At 42.4% G+C, this 16,906-nt stretch overlaps 1 protein-coding gene across 4 annotated transcripts in view; it reads left to right on the forward strand.

Annotated features, from left to right (window-relative positions):
* PARP14 (poly(ADP-ribose) polymerase family member 14) overlaps positions 1-16,906 on the forward strand; it is a 96,845-nt gene that overhangs the window by 19,311 nt on the left and 60,628 nt on the right. For all 4 annotated transcript variants that reach the window (XM_033945235.1, XM_033945236.1, XM_033945233.1 and 1 more), the window contains 2 exons: positions 2,782-3,018; positions 11,053-13,355. In XM_033945235.1, coding sequence (XP_033801126.1) covers positions 2,782-3,018; positions 11,053-13,355 — 2,540 coding nt within the window. The remainder of the gene's footprint in view (positions 1-2,781; positions 3,019-11,052; positions 13,356-16,906) is intronic.

A 16,906-nucleotide genomic window follows, 5' to 3' on the forward strand; every position in this document is an offset into this window, starting at 1 on the left:
CCAATACCTACAAAACACACAACTAGCATCACTAACACAAGAACAAAAATTGCAGCTGAAGACACCAATAAGAGGGAAAAAAACTACAAGAAGCCCTGAAATCCACCCTCACAGGCAAAGCAGCAGGACCAGATGGGTTCCTTATTGAATTTTACACGGAATACTGGCACATCCTTACACCCATACTACTGAGGGTACTGAATGGAGCCCTAAATGCAGAAACAGTACCATCTTCATTCACCCAAACTCTGTAAGTCATACAGACCCATATCCCTCCTAAACGCAGACTATAAACTACTCACTAAAATCCTGACCATTAGGCTAACCAACATAATAAAAATAATCATGCATAGGGACCAAACAGGATTTATGCCCATGAGGAACAAATCAGACAATACTGAAAAGAGTCTTAAACTGAATGCAAAGACAAGGAACCAACAACACTCCGAGCCCTGGACGCTCGTGTAAAAGCCAAAACAAGTTGCCTGACATTAAGATAAGTGCTTTTTATACTTTTGATGTTATTTATATATTATCAATGCAAGTTTGCACAGCATGATTTTTGCACAATAATTAAGGATGGTGGAGGATGGCCTGTGATTGAAATTGATGTCCATATTAGCTGAATGGCCAGTGGGCTGGCATGTGAAAATGGACACATGATCTGAGGCTTTCCTCCTTCCGCAAGAAATAATTGACATATTTTTCCAGTCTTACATCTACAGTTTTATGATTTTGTTTTGATTTTTGCAATCTTTGGTTGTTAATTTTTTGATTCTTGTTTTTGGATTGTTGTCAACTTCATCCCCAGCCATCAAACCAAAACTCTTAGAAGAAGGATTCCAGTCAGGCAGAGAGAGATACCGAACAGATTCAGCTGGATGATAAAAAAAAAATGACCTCAACCAAATAATAGATTTCGCAGACCAAAGAAGATTCATAAACGGACAAGAAATACTCTCCAGAAGCAACACAACCCCATGTATTTTCACAGTTCTCCAGGTAGAATACTACTTACAGTCCCAAAAACAACACTGCCCCAGAGATCTTAACCCACTAGAGGAGATCTTCAGACATCCAAAGGGGAGGAAAGGTCTCATAGGACAATTCTACAAAATCCTCAATGCAAAAAGAACAAACACAACCCATTTACACCAGCAAAAATGGGAAAAAGATACAGGTTTGATGTGGACACAATAATGGACAATAATCTGGACAGACTTACACGGGACCTCAGCTTGAACCACCTGGACATCCAAATTGAAATCCTCTATCGGACCTACATAATTTCTACTCGCATGCATTAAGATTCACACAGAAATACCAGACACCTGCTAGAGAGGATGTAGCCAAAAGGGTGACTTTAAACACATATGAAAGAGCTGCCCCAAAATACAACAATTCAGAAAACACACCAGACAAGAGATCCCAATAGACTACAATCTGCTACCACTGTGACTAACAGCTGAGACAACGCCAACCTTACTAGACAAAAGATTCATAAATATGCTTCATGCTTTTGGCAGCCAGAATGGCAATTGCTGCAACCTTGGAGGGATGCTGTAAAGCCCCTTCCATAGAGAAACGGAAAGCCGAAAGTCTGGTACATATTCAAACTGGAATGAGGAACAGCAATAATGAAGGACAAAGAAGTAGAATTCAAAAATATTTGGAAATCCTGCCTACAAAGTAAGGGAGAAAGCAGAGACTCAACAAGAAAGCCACACAGAACGCAAACACCTAAACCACACACATTCGCGTCCTACAGTCAGTTTGTGCCCCTTCAGGGAGCCACCTCACTCATAAACTTCCATTCACTATAACAATAGCACATCAACCCCCCAAAATGATACTCAAAAGAAAATAAGACAGTCAAATACAGTAGCAGTAAAACACAAGACAAAGGACACTAAGGGCTCCTTTTACTAAGGTGCGTTAGGGCATTAACACGCGGAATAGCTTGCGCTAAATTGCCGCACGTGCTAGACCTTAATGCCAGCATTGAGCTGGCGTTAGTTCTAGCCGCGTAGCGCGCGGTAATATCCTGCGTGCACTAAAAAACACTAGCGCACCTTAGTAAAAGGAGCTCTAAATTTCAGCAATAATAGACTTTATTGTAGCAGAAATCAAAACCAACAAACAATCTATGTTATTTAAAGTAAATAATAAGACAAAGACTTTGTAAATTCACTAGATCAACATATAACAACCCCCCCCCCACACACACACACTTTGTCTGCTTGTTACAATTATCTGGGTCTCGCTGCGTCTGGTCAGGTAGAACCAACTTTTCAGCATTATTGCGGTGGCTTTCTTCAGGATATGCTGTGAGGTCTTCAGTTTGTCTTGATATAGTAGGTCCTCAAATCTGATTGGTTGGAGCTTGGGGTGAGTGAGGCAATTTGAAATCTGGTGGGAAAATCAGTTGGTCTCTTTTTTCCATAGAATGGAGAAGTCTCTGGTAAGTTTAAAGATGTCTTCCCCATGAAGCTGGGTTATATCAGAGTTTCTGCAGCTGGCATCGTGCTTGTTGCAAATTTCCAAATCTCGCTGCATCTTGTCAGGTAGAACCGATGTTTCATCCATCCGTGGCTTTCTTCAGAGTATGCTCTGAGGTCTGCAGTTTGTCTTTATATAGTAGGTCCTCAAACCTGATTGGTTGGGGCTTGAGGTGAATGAAGCAGGAAAGTCTGTTGGTTACCAATTTGAATTTTGGTGGGAAAGTTCGTTGGGGCTGATTGTCTTTATCTGCCGGCATCTTATGTTTCTTTGTACTTCCAGATGCAGCAAGATTCCTTGCAAAATGTCCCCTCAATTCCAGGATAAAGCAGCTAAAGATCACTGCACGACCACTTGAAGTGACAAAATGCATCAGAGTGGAAAACCTTCCACAGGGAACAGATGAAGATTTCTTGACTTTCTACTTTGAAAGTCAAAAAGGTGGCGGTGGATCCATTTCAGATGTTACGGTCTTACCCGATGAGAATTCAGCTGTCATCACATTTATGGAGCCAGAAGGTATTTGCTAAGCATAGGTTACTGATATGAATGTCTTTTTCTTAGACAAAACCAGTTTTGGGAGACTGCTAGACCGATACCTGTGATAGCATTATTATTTAGTAAGAGGGTTATTTAGGGAGTCGAGGAATAGCCTTGGGTTCGTACTGGCTTGGGGGAACTGGGTTCAAGACCCACTGCAGCTCCTTGTGACTCTGGACAAGTCACTTAACCTTCCATTGACCCAGGTACAAAATAAGCCCCTGTATATAAGATCTAAACTGCTTTGATTGTAACCACAGAAAGGCAGTATATCAGTGGTCTCAAACTTGCGGGCCAGGGGCCACATGCGGCCCACCAGGTACTATTTTGAGGCCCTCGGTATGTTGATCATAATCACAAAAGTAAAATAAAACAATTTCTTGATCATATGTCTCTTTAGCTATAAATTACAATATAAGACATAGCCAAAAGGACAAATTTATAAACTATAGAGTTTTACCTCATGCAAAATTGTCATTTCTTTAATAAGACATTAACTATTTTTTCTGAGGCCCTCCAAGGACCTACAAATCCAAAATGTGGCCCTGCAAAAGGTTTGAGTTGGAGACCACTGCAGTATATGAAGTCCCATCCCTCTTTTCCTTTCCTTTACTGACTAAAGCATGCTAACACCGATTATTGTAAATTGATTGTCTTTAGCTCTATTAGGGGTTCATTTACTAACAGTACGCTATCATTCATGGTTCATAGACATAATTGCGGAAGACAAAGGCGCGCGCCGACAACTGAGCGCAAGATGGAGGTGCGCGCCGAAGAAAATTACTGTTTCTAGGGGCTCCGATGGGGGATTTTGTTGGGGAGCCCCCCACTTTACTTAATACAGATCGCGGCGGTGTTGTGGGGGGTTTGGGGGGTTGTAACCCCCCACATTTTACTGGAAACTTAACTTTTTCCCTAAAAACAGGGAAAATGAAGTTTTCAGTAAAATGTGGGGGGTTACAACCCCCCACAACGCGGCACGATCTGTATTAAGTAAAGTGGGGGAGTTCCCCCACACGCCCCCCCCCCGTCGGAGCCCCTAAAAACAGTAATTTTCTTTGGCGCGCGCCTTTGTCCCGGCGCGCTTTTGACCTGACACCATCATTCATGTGCAGAACATAGTAGAAATCCAGGTATGTGTGAAATGGATAGTACAACTATATAGAGCAGTGATCTCAAACTCGTAGCCCGCTACTGCCAAGTACTTCTTTGAGGCCCTCGGTATTTTAAAGAATGATTCTTTATGGAAAACTTGTGCCTTAAGTGTCCAGCGGTCACGTCTGGCGGTTGCGTTCTGGAACGTTGCCTGCCTCACTACAATAACCATACGCAAGCGCTTTCCTTTGTCTGTACGCGATTGTCCTCTCCACTCCACCTCACAATTGCATACAGACCCGGGAAAGCACTTGCGTGAGATTACAGCAGTGAAGCGGACAACGTTCCAGAATGTAAGGTAACCACTGAAGGCCGTGCAGCTCGTGTGTGTATCTGGTGCTGGAGGAGGTGAGAGCTGAAGGCGGTTGCAAACACGACCGCCGGACACTTAAGGCACAAGTTTTCCATAAAGAATCATTCTTTATAATGCCGAGGGCCTCAAAATAGTCGGTCCAAAATAGTCGGTCTCTTGCAGTTGATACTTTGATAGTTTTTCACTTTCTGCATGTTGCACTGCTTTCAGCTGTGTATAGCTGAAATTATCAGAAGCAATTAAGAAAATATTTATAATTTCAGATAATCCACATTTTGGATTTGTAGGCTTACCTCATGCAAAGTTGTCATTTCTTTAATAAGACATTAACTTTTTATTTTTGCGGCCCTCCAAGTACCTACAAATCCAAAATGTGGCCCTGCAAAGGATATAGAGGTGTGTAAAGTAAGAAATATTTAAATGGTAAAGACGGGGGATAGCAAATCCAATCATCTTTTTTCTTTTTTTTTAATGTTTTTTCAACAGCTTTCCTTTATGCACCAGATCACATTATATGTTGCTTATTTTATATGTACTTCTAATCATATTCTCTTGAATTGTAAGTCGTCTTGAACCTCATTAGGCATAGAGCGACTCAGAAATCGCAAATTAGATTTGATTATATTTCTGTTGAGCTCCTGGGAGCAGCCGTGTTTGGAATAATACCAAATGTTACCTCACACAGAATACATTTGTCTGATGTTACCATATTTTTCGCGCCATAAGACGCACCTGACCATAAGACGCACCCTAGATTTAGAGGAGGAAAACAAGAAGAAAAATTTCTGAACCAAAATCTCCCTGCCAGGCTCTGCACCCAACCCCACACTCCTTGCCAGGCTCTGTACCCTGTTCCCCCCTCCCTGCCAGGCTCTGTACTCTGTCCCCCCTCTGGTGATCTAGTGGTAGACAGGGCACTGGGCAGGCAGGCCTAGTGGCAGGCAGGCAGGCAGGCCTAGTGTATTATGCAATTCCTTGGAGACAACGCATAAAAATTCCGCCTGATCTTCATTACCATAACTATAGGAAGAGCCAATACTCACCAGCTCACTGCTGCATTTTCTGGAAACTGGTCTCTTCCCCTTTCACTTCTCTTGACCCAATCAGCAGAAACTCTGGCGGGGAACCTATATTGTAGAATTCAGCTTCCTCCAGCAGTCCTTCTTCTGCTAAGTCCTTGTTAATGACAAGTTTCCCATGTCTCAAATAATTGAGTACTGGCCCAAAGTAGGTTGGGACTCAGTCTATTAGATAAGCACCTGTTTCTTCCGGGTCAGGGTTGGCCTGACACAGTCAATATAGGAATGACTTAGAATCTCTGCACAGCGTTTGCTGGGTGGTGAGGAAATAGGTGCCCCCCCACGTTCAGCCGGACCCACTTGGAGAAGCTTGCCGAGTGGGCACCCTCTCCCCGGGCGGCATGCCAGCACACCTAGGACAAAAAGACACAGTGAGCCTGCTAAAGTTGCAGCTCTTCTCTGCCTTTGCAGCCCCTGCTTCTGCTCCCGAAGCCCTGCGCTATGGGAGTATCCCCTCACCCTCCTTCTCCGAGCAGGCACCCAGCACTGTCCTTCTGCTTCCTGTCTGACTGGATGTCACTTGGCCAGCAGGAGTCCAACTAGAGAAGCCCTAGAGTCAAATGGTTAACCAGCAATTGGAGTGGCGCTGGACAAGGCAGGAAGCGAAAAACTTGCGCCTTTCCTCTGCGCTACTCTGACGCTGATGCTCGGGAGAAAGCCAGAGGGAAGGGCAGAAGGCTGAAAGTTCCTGCCCTACAGTGCTGGACCGCCAGATGAATTAAGGTGGGGGGTATTCGGGTGTTCGCTTCATAAAATGCACCCTTATTTCCTCCCACTTTTAGGGGGGAAAGTGCGTCTTATAGAGCGAAAAATACAATAATTGTCATATCGTAGTCCAGTAGGGATGACATATGCCTCTCTTGCTATCATAGCTGCTCAATAAAGATGAATGGTTAAATAGGAAAATATTTATTGGCTATAAAGAGTCATGAAAGCAAGAAGTAAAGGTAAGAATGCTTCAGCATCTCCTGATTCACTCTGGCATCAACCTTAAGGCAAATACCCTGAATTGACATTTTTGGGCCAGGACCAGCTGTGACATAAAGGGAAAAGGTAGAGGGATATGAGGTTGTGATTAGAGAATGACATGGTGACAAAATTCATCACTGTTCCCGTCCCCACGGATAACCGCGGGAAATAATCCCATGTCATTTTCTAGTGTCTATTTCAACCTCAGTCCTTCTACACCAGCATTCTTCAAAGCAAAGCTTGTGGGTCAGTGGTTGTGGCCATTCATACTCTGATTCTTATGTGAGCCAAGGATAATGAAGCCATTGTGACATCACTGATGTAATTGGTTCTTAGGCACTGGTGGAATGAGGCATTATGACATCACAATATCTGCTCTGGATACCAGAGATTATCATTCTGTAGTGTCTGTTTCAACCTCAGTCCTTCTACACCAGCATTCTTCAAAGCAAAGCTTGTGGGTCAGTGGTTGTGGCCATTCATACTCTGATTCTTCCCTCTCTCCTTAAAGAATGACATGAAGATGGTTTCCTGTGGTTATCCGCGGGGATGGGAACGGTGATGAATTTTGTCACCGTGTCATTCTCTAGTTGTGATCCCTACATTGGTGCTTCCTTTTTCTTCTATGTCATTGTTTCTTTTCTAAACCCATAGTATGTGAGGAAGGAGGAGGAGGACTATGCGAGGACCATCAGCAGGTGCCTTTTTCACTATTTACCTATTGCTGTCATGCTAGCTGCTACACCTCCTGCTTTTGTATAATCTCTCAACCCCTAGTCTATTACCCTAGATGGCAGAAGGAGTAGGTAGAGCAGTAGAGTAGACAGGAGTAGTACGCATAAGAACATAAGAATAGCCTTACTGGGTCAGACCAATGGTCTATCAAGCCCAGTAGCCTGTCCTCACAGTGGCCAATCCAGGTCACCAGTTCCTGGCCAAAACCCAAAGAGTAGCAACATTCCATGCAACTGATCCAGGGCAAGCCATGGCTTACCCCATGTCTTTCTCAATAACAATGGTCTTTTCCCCCCCAGGAAATTGTCCAAACCCTTCTTAAAACCAGCTACGCTATCCGTTCTTACCACATCCTCTGGCAATGCGTTTCAGAGCTTAACTATTCTCTGAGTGAAAAAAAATTTCCTCCTATTGGTTTTAAAATATTTCCTTGTACCTTCATCATGTGTTTCATAGTCTTTGTAATTTTCGACGGAGTGAAAAATCGATCCACTGTTCTACTCCACTCAGGATTTTGTAGACTTCAATCCTATCTCTCCTCAGCTGTCTCTTTTCCAAGCTGAAGAGCCCTAACCTTTTTAGTCTTTCCTCATATGAGAGGAGTTTCATCCCCTTTATCATCTTGGTTGCTCTTCTTTGAACCTTTTCTAGTGCTGCTATATATTTCTTGATATAAGGAGACCAGAATTGAACGCAATACTCCAGCGGCACCATGGAGCGATACAGAGGCATTATAACATTCTTAGTCTTGTTAACCATCCCTTTTTTAATAATTCCTATCATCTTGTTTACTTCTTTGGCTGCTGCCGCTCATTGGGCGGAAGTTTTCATCGTATTGTCCACAATGACACCCAGATCTTTTTCTTGGGCGCTAACCTAGCATCCGGTAACTGTGATTTGTGTTATTTTTTCCTATGTGCATCACTTTGCATTTGTCCACATTAAATTTCATCTGCCATTTGGACGCCAAGTCTTCCAGTTTCCTAAGGTCTGCCTGCAATTTTTCACAATCCGTATGCGTTTTATCAAACTTTGAACAATTTAGTGTCATCTGCAAATTTAATCACCTCACTCATCATTCCAGTTTCCAGATCATTTACGAATAAGTTAAATAGCGTGATGAAGTGGTAGCAGAAAGGGCATGCAGTCGCAGCAGGAGAAGTGTTGGTAATTAAAGGAGCAGGTTGGACAATAGGGAAGTGGTAGGGGCCGGTGGTAGTGGGGTTTATTTGCTAATGTGTGTGCGTTATTGTTACCTGCTTAGTTAGTAAATAAGCCCCATTAGCAGTAATGGGTCTTTGTTAGGCTTACTATCTAAGGGCTAGATTTTACTGCTATTTGATCAAGGGAATAACTGGTGTACTTCATTGTAACCCACCTTAAGTTCAAATTTGGAAAAGGCAAGTACAGTGGTACCTCGGTTTATGAGTGCACCGGTTTGTGAGTGTTTTGCAAGACAAGCAAAACATTTGCAAAATCGGCGCCTCAGAAACCGAGCTTGCCTCGATTTGCGAGTGGCGCCCCCCCCCCCCCTGCGATCCGGCACCCTCCCTCCATGATCCAGCATCCCCCCGCTTGTGTCGCACCCCCCCCCCCCCCCCCCGGCCGCAATCTGGCATTCCCTAGCATCCACCCGAACACACTGCTAACTCCCATCTGGCACCGGCACCGGCACCAACGCACAGAACATGCCGGTGCCCGAAGATCTGCGTCTTCTTGTTTGCTGGGCCTTGAGCATCTGCGCATGCTCAAGGCCTTCGAGTTCACGCTCTCTCCGAGATTCTCGGAGATCTCCGGTCGGCGTGGGGAAGGAGAGATGGGAGGAGAGGGATAGATGGAAGGCTTGGAGATCTCCGAGAATCTCGGAGAGAGCGTGAACTCGAAGGCCTTGAGCATGCGCAGATGCTCAAGGCCCAGCAAACAAGAAGACGCAGATCTTCGGGCACCGGCATGTCCTGTGCGTTGGTGCCGGTGCCAGATGGGGGTAAGCAGTATGTTTGGTGGGTGCTGGGGGATGCCAGATCGCGGCGCGGGGGGTGCGATGCGATCGGGGGGATACCGGATCGGGGGGGGGGAGAGTGCTGGATCACGGGAAGGGGCCAATGTAGCGCGCTCGCTATTCTGTGTGTTAAAGCCCTAGCGCACCTTAGTAAAAGGAGCCCTTTATTTATGGAGGCTTTTTCCTGAATTTTATCTAATGATAATAATCCTGGAGAACTTTTGATACATGCAGTATACACACCACTTTGCGTTCCCAGGCACCAATCGAACCCGCAATGCCTATCTGTTTACTTACCCATCCCCAAAGGGATGCACCTACAAAAGATTCCTTAATAGAACTCTCTCATTCCAAGCTGGCAAATGGACAGATTGCCTGACAACCCTCATCTCATCTGCCCCTTCTTACTCATCCTTCAGAAAATCTCTTAAATCTTACCTCTATGATAAATTTCTCGAACCCCTCCCCTCCAATTAACCAAACCCTACCACCTCTCCTTCCCCCGATCTCCCCTTTCCTTCCCCTCAATCCAACACTTCCATCCTTCCTACTTACCCCTCCCCCCGGCACCCTCCCGTAACTGATACTGGTTGCACTCTCTGGCCATTCACCACTGTATCCTCGCTATATATGTAACTATCTTTGCATAGTAATCCACTTAACCTCATTATATAGTCTCGCATCGTATCGTGCTCTACAGTCTCTCGCACTGTATTTTCACTGTATAAATATCTCTGCTGTATATGTACAGTCTCTTGCATTGTAAATCTGCATTGTATCTTCACTGTATAAACACCTATGCTGAATATGTACAGTCCCCTGCATTGTAAACTGCTCTCAACTGCATAATACATTCCCTGACATTGTATCTTCGCTGTATATGTACAATCTCTTGCATTGTAAACCACTCTGAACTGTTTGTGGTATTGCGGCATACAAAAATAAAGTTATCATTATTATTATTATTATTCAATTATTTTGTGTTGTACTGTTATTTATGATTGTGTACGTACCTTGTGAACCACTTAGGTTTAAGCGGGGTATGAGTTTTTAAATAAATAAATAAATTAGAACCAAGAAGGAAGGTAAGCAAAGGTATAGCCTTGTGGAGGGGTAAGTTAAGGTTAAAGAGCTGAGGAGTGCAAACATACAGTGGGGGGAGGGGAGGAAATAAGGGATTTTCTACATTATTTCCGCACTGATAATGATTGATATACAGCAGTATACACAGAAGAGTACAGCTTTCTTTTAACTCAGTGGTCTCAAACTCAAACCCTTTGCAGGGCCACATTTTGGATTTGTAGGTACTTGGAGGGCCTCAGAAAAAAATAGTTAATGTCTTATTAAAGAAATGACAATTTTGCATGAGGTAAAACTCTTTGTAGTTTATAAATCTTTCCTTTTGGCCAAGTCTTAATAATAATATTGTCATTTATAGCTAAAGAGATATATGATCAAGAAACGGTTTTATTTTACTTTTGTGATTATGATAAACATACTGGGGCCTCAAAATAGTACCTGGCGGGCCGCATGTGGCCCCTGGGCCCGAGTTTGAGACCACTGTTTTAACTCTAGTTGCTGATTAAAATGTTTATGTTCACTTCAGGTTAATTTACCAGTCCACCTGTTTGAAATATTTTTTTTTTTATATATATATATTTTTGATATAGTTATCTAAATTAATTGATGCACTTATATTGTTTTGTATTGTCTAATGCTTTCTGGTGAATGGAAATAAGTATTTTAATTTGTTTCTTTTACAGCTGTAAGCACTGTATTGTCAATGGAGCATTTCCTGAAGAAGATGAGAATCTCTGTGTATCTGTACTACAAGTCCTTGGGCACAGCTTTATATGGGAAAGAAAGGCCAGTTGTAAAGGTGCCTGATCCCCTTTCCCTAGACATGGACCCTTATGTGTGGCAATATTTTCAAAAAAATAAGAGGCTAATCCAAGAAATAAACAAGCAGATGGCAGATTGCTACTGTGAGTTAAAATGGCCTGAGCCGAACTGTGCACACTCGGTAATTCAACTCTGCCCCTCGCATTCCCTATCTAAACAGAGAAGCAACATGGCCAAGCTTGTCCGAACATGGCCTGACCAAGTTGGAACACAGTTGTCATCTATAATGTCAAATTACAGTTCCATTGAATATAAAGTGAAGTCAGTTGTGTGGGAAGCTGTGAAACAGAAGGTGAAGAATGCCATAAGTGTAGCGATTTTGATCATCCCTGACCTTGTCAATGGGAAGGTTGTGTTGACGGGTTCTCTAGATGACATTCAAAGATCAAACCAGAAAGTCGCTGAACTGATAGAAAATGCCACCAAGGAAATTGAGCGACAAAGTCAGAGTAAGAAAATGCTCATGGATCTTGGCATGGCAACGTATGCAATTTTACGCAGTGAGAATTTAGAAGAGAATCTTCATGTCTTCTTCCCTGAACTGAAGATATCTTATGATGCCCCATCCAAAAAAATTTGCCTTTATGGCCTACCTGCAGAAGTGTATGGCGCCAAAAGTGAAATACTGGAAAAGAAACAAAATTTTGTACAGAAAACAGTTGATCTTGATTCTCACGTTGTCCAGTTTCTCCAGGAAGTAGATAATGAAGAGTTCTCATACTCCTTATTCATAAATAACAAAATCCATGTAGTCTATAAGATTCCGGGGGAGAAAGTTGTGCTAATGGGAAGTACTCACGGTGTTTTAGTAACTGCTGAAAACAAACTGAAACAAAGTGTAATTTGCAAATGCATTAACACAGAGGGTAGTACAGCCATCCAAAAGAAGGAGTGGAAAGATCTCACCAGCCGTCTGATGAAAACGTTTAATTCTGTCACCAAAACTGTAGTAGTTGAATGTTCTCGCGGATTAGCGAATCGAGTAGTTGTTGTTGGCTGTTGTGAGGCAGTCAATGAAGTGTATCAACAGGCGTCTGACTTCATAGAGAAAAACACTATAATTGAGAAAAAGATCCCAACTAAGTCCCAAGCTGTTGTACTGTTTATGAAGGATGCAAAAGCACCTCTCTGGACCGAAACCACGAGGAAAGGCGTGAAAACTGTTTTCAATACGCAGAATGGACGGAGGCATATAAACCTTTGCGGTCCTAGAGCGGATGTGCTAGATATAACCCTTAGGATCCAAAGGGCTCTGGCTTCCTTGCACACTGAAACACTGACCATTAATAAACCAGGAGCTAAGAAGTTTTTCCTGTCTGTAGAAGATGTTTATGTTCTTGCTGCAAAAACGAAATTTAATTGTTTGCTAAGGCTGCAGAAAGAGGGGGAAGAATTTGGAGATGACGATGATGAAGGTGAGGAGATGAATTATGGGCAGTCCTGCTGTAAAGTTTGGCTGCGTGGGGGAGTCGAGGTAGCCATCCACAAGGGTGATCTGAGCCAGCACCAGGCTGACGTGGTAGTTAACGCATCAAATGAAGACCTGAAGCATATTGGAGGCCTCGCTGCAGCACTCTTAAATGCTTCAGGCCCAAAGCTGCAAAAGGATTGTGACCGGATTATTCAGAATCAAGGGAAGTTAAAGCCTGGCGAGGCTGTGATTACAGAAGCTGGAAATTTGGCCTGTAAACAGGTCATTCATGCTGTTGGCCCCAGGTGGCATGATTTTTCACCTGAACAGTGTGAATTCCTATTAAATAAGGTGGTTAAAGAAAGCCTGCGACTGGCGGAGCTGAATAACCACCAGTCCATAGCCATCCCTGCAATAAGTTCAGGGATTTTTGGATTTCCTTTGAACCTGTGCGTGGAGATAATTGCATTATCAATCAGGGAGTACATAGAGGGCTTTGAAGGAAAAGACGTCTTGCAGCAAATACATCTTGTGGACAACAGTGAGAAAACGATTCAAGCTTTTAAGGCTGCTGTGCAGATGGTATTTAAACATAAGGTAATGCAGAACATTGCACTAGAAACATCACTGCCAAAACCTCGGGGTACCATAGGATTTCAAGACCATGCCAGAAACATAAGCTGTCTTCAGCAAATGAAAACAAAAGAAGGTTTAAGAATCCTATTGGACCAGGGAAACATCCAGGATGCAGAAGTAGGTGTTTTCTTTTACTATAAGAAACATTTTTTTGTGTGTAAAGCATGGTTTATTCATGGAAAATGGCTTGCAAAAAATGGCTAAAACCATAAAAATTCTATTTTCACTATCCTGTCCATTTATTGTCGATATTCAAAATGAATCAGAAGGGGGAAAATATTTCAAGCGCTCAAAGAAACAAGACTTGGATTTTTCCTGTCTAGTTTCACCTTTTAGGGCTGTCATCGGTCATTAAAAAACCCTTATTTTGTAAATATATTTACACTTGAGATTCACTGCCCAGAATAAGTGCATTTTTAAAGCATAGACATATTCACTTTATTTAATTAAATTTATTTTGAACACATCTGAATTGTTTACACTGCTACACAATGCTGAATCTCAAGAGAAAATATATTAAAAAAAATAAAGAGTTTTTTTTATGACCGATGACCGCTCTAAAAGGTGAACTAACAGGAAAAATCCAAGTCTTGTTTATTTGAGCTCTTGAAGTTTTTTTTCCCCCCCTTCTGATTCATTTTGAATATCAACAATAAGTGGAGAGGATAGTGAAAATTGAATTTTTATGGTTTTTAGCCATTTTTTGATAGTTGGATTGATACTGTCTATCTTAGAGATAATTGCAAAAAAATTTTAACGTGATCATATTTAAGAGAACAAGTAGGCACCTACTTAGGTTCCTGACACAGGTCTCTAAGGGCTCCTTTTATCAAGCCGCGCTAGTGGTTTAACGCGTGTAATAGCACGCACTAAACTGCCGGCCACGCTAGCCGCTATCGCCTCCTCTTGAGCAAGCGGTAGTTTTAGGCCAGCGCAGGGGTTAACGTGTGATGAAATGTCGTTCGTGTTAACCCCGTTAGCACGGCTTGATAAAAGGAGCCCTAAGTATCTTTTTAAAATACCTGCATTTCCGAAATCAAGCCTGCTTGCAGGCATGGACATTTTACACCTGCTCTCCAGCTATTTGTGCCTAGATTATTAAAGTCTGTGCATAGATTAACAGTTTATAATCTACCTGCGTACTGGTGAACACTGCTCTGTGCATGCCTACTGGCAAAGGGCACACCATTATGTCTTGGTATTTACTTTTAGGCCAGTCAGTATTTTGTAACATGCCATTAATACGGCCACACACAACAATGACTTCATAAAATTAGCCCCAATGGGATTACTATTATAAACTATTCTAATATTTCATTACTGTAAACTGTTTAGGTATTCCTCAATAAACGGTATATTAAGTGACGAATAAGCTTGGAAACTTGGATTTTCAAAAACCCTCTTATAAAAGTAGGCCATGCCTGTATGTATTTGTGATGCCTAGGGGTCTGTTAATCCCCTCCTTGAGCTAAGTTATATAGAGAATGACATGGGGACAAATTTTTCCCCGTCCCCGCGGGAACTCATTTTCCCATCCCCGTGAGTTCTTTTCCTGTCCCTGCCCAATTCTTACAAGCTCCGTCCTCATCTACACAAGCCTCAAACACTTTCAAATCCTAAGTAGCAACATTCTAGAGCTCAGATTGTGATGTCATAATGCCTCATTCCACCACTGCCTAAGCTCCGTCCTCATCTGCACAAGCCTCAAACGCTTTAAAATCATAAGTAGCAACATTCTAGAGTTCAGATTGTGATGTCATAATGCCTCATTCCACCAATGCCTAAGCTCCGTCCTCATTTACACAAGCCTCAAACACTTTCAAATCCTAAGTAGCAACATTCTAGAGTTCAGATTTTGATGTCATAATGCCTCATTCCACCAATGCCTAAGCTCCGTCCTCATCTACACAAGCCTCAAACACTTTCAAATCCTAAGTAGCAACATTCTAGAGCTCAGATTGTGATGTCATAATGCCTCATTCCACCAATGCCTAAGCTCCATCCTCATTTACACAAGCCTCAAACACTTTCAAATCCTAAGTAGCAACATTCTAGAGCTCAGATTGTGATGTCATAATGCCTCATTCCACCAATGCCTAAGCTCCGTCCTCATCTGCACAAGCCTCAAACACTTTCAAATCATAAGTAGTAACATTCTAGAGCTCAGATTGTGATGTCATGATGCCTCATTCCACCAATGCCTAAGCTCCGTCCTCATATGCACAAGCCTCAAACACTTTCAAATCATAAGTAGTAACATTCTAGAGCTCAGATTGTGATGTCATGATGCCTCATTCCACCAATGCCTAAGCTCCGTCCTCATATGCACAATCCTCAAACGCTTTAAAATCCTAAGTGTTCGAGGCTTGTGCAGTTAAGGCAGAGCTTACAGGAATGGGAAAGGACAAGTGACAAAACTCGCGGGGATGAGACGGAGAAATTGAATTCCTACGGGGACAAATTTGTCCCTGTGTCATTCTCTAATGTGACCTACTCGTATAAGAAAGAGCCCAGTGCTTCATGCATCCACAAGTTAGATTTCAAGATGCATATACTTACTGAACTTTGGTTGTTTTTTTTAAGCTTATAACAGTTAAACTGTTGCTGTTTTTTTATGAAGTTCTCCTTTTACCCTTAATAGTCCTGGACTTCCTCATTTCAGAAAGCATGGCACATGCTTTTCTGATAATTGGTGTTATATAAGAGACAATTTATGTATGTAAGTGACTAAAATACCACCATTTATGCACCTTTCTGCTGTTTGGAATTAGGAACTCCTGTTAAAATTCCACAATGTTCTATACTGGCTTAGAAAACAGAAACCATTATTGCTTTACATGTTAATGTGTTCATAGCACTGCCAGGGAGGGAGCAAGTGGTTAAAACTACGGCCTCGGCACCCTGAGGTTGTGGGTTCAAACCCATGCTGCTCCTTGTGACCCCATTGCCCCAGGTACATTAGATAAATTGTGAGCACACCAGGACAGACAGGGAAAATGCTTGAGTACCTGAATACATTCCCTTGGGAGAACGGTATAGAAAATTGAATGAATAAATAAATAAATCTTAGTGCATGCAAAGCTGCTAGTTACTGAGAAAAACAACTTACTCTAAATGTAATGTTTGTTCTTTTAAGGACATAAAAAAAATCAAAAATTTAGGCCTGGAGGTATATTGTATATTCACTATACATCACACAAAACACTCTCCAGTATATTAAGAGGTATCTTCTTTGCACCTGTATGCTTACATCTATTTAAGAGTAAAGGAAAAAGCCTTATATGTCATAGGGAACACTGCCCAATGTGACATATGCAAAGTAAGCCTCACACAGGTGCATGGAAGATACCTCTTAATATACTGTTCTTTTAAGGCAGGGATCTCAAAGTCTCTCCTTGAGGGCCGCAATCCAGTCGGGTTTTCAGGATTTCCCCAATGAATATGCATCGAAAGCAGTGCATGCACATAGATCTCATGCATATTCATTGGGGAAATCCTGAAAACCCGACTGGATTGCGGCCCTCAAGGAGGGACTTTGAGACCCCTGCTTTAAGGGATGCATAATGCTTTGTTTGGGGCCCACCTAATAAATATGCATAACTGAAATTCTTAAAACCTATTAAATATTTAATAAAACAAGAATTATCTTAATCAATTCAATTTTAATA

This window comes from Geotrypetes seraphini, chromosome 5 (genome assembly GCF_902459505.1).
Source record: "Geotrypetes seraphini chromosome 5, aGeoSer1.1, whole genome shotgun sequence".
NCBI lineage: Eukaryota > Metazoa > Chordata > Amphibia > Gymnophiona > Dermophiidae > Geotrypetes > Geotrypetes seraphini.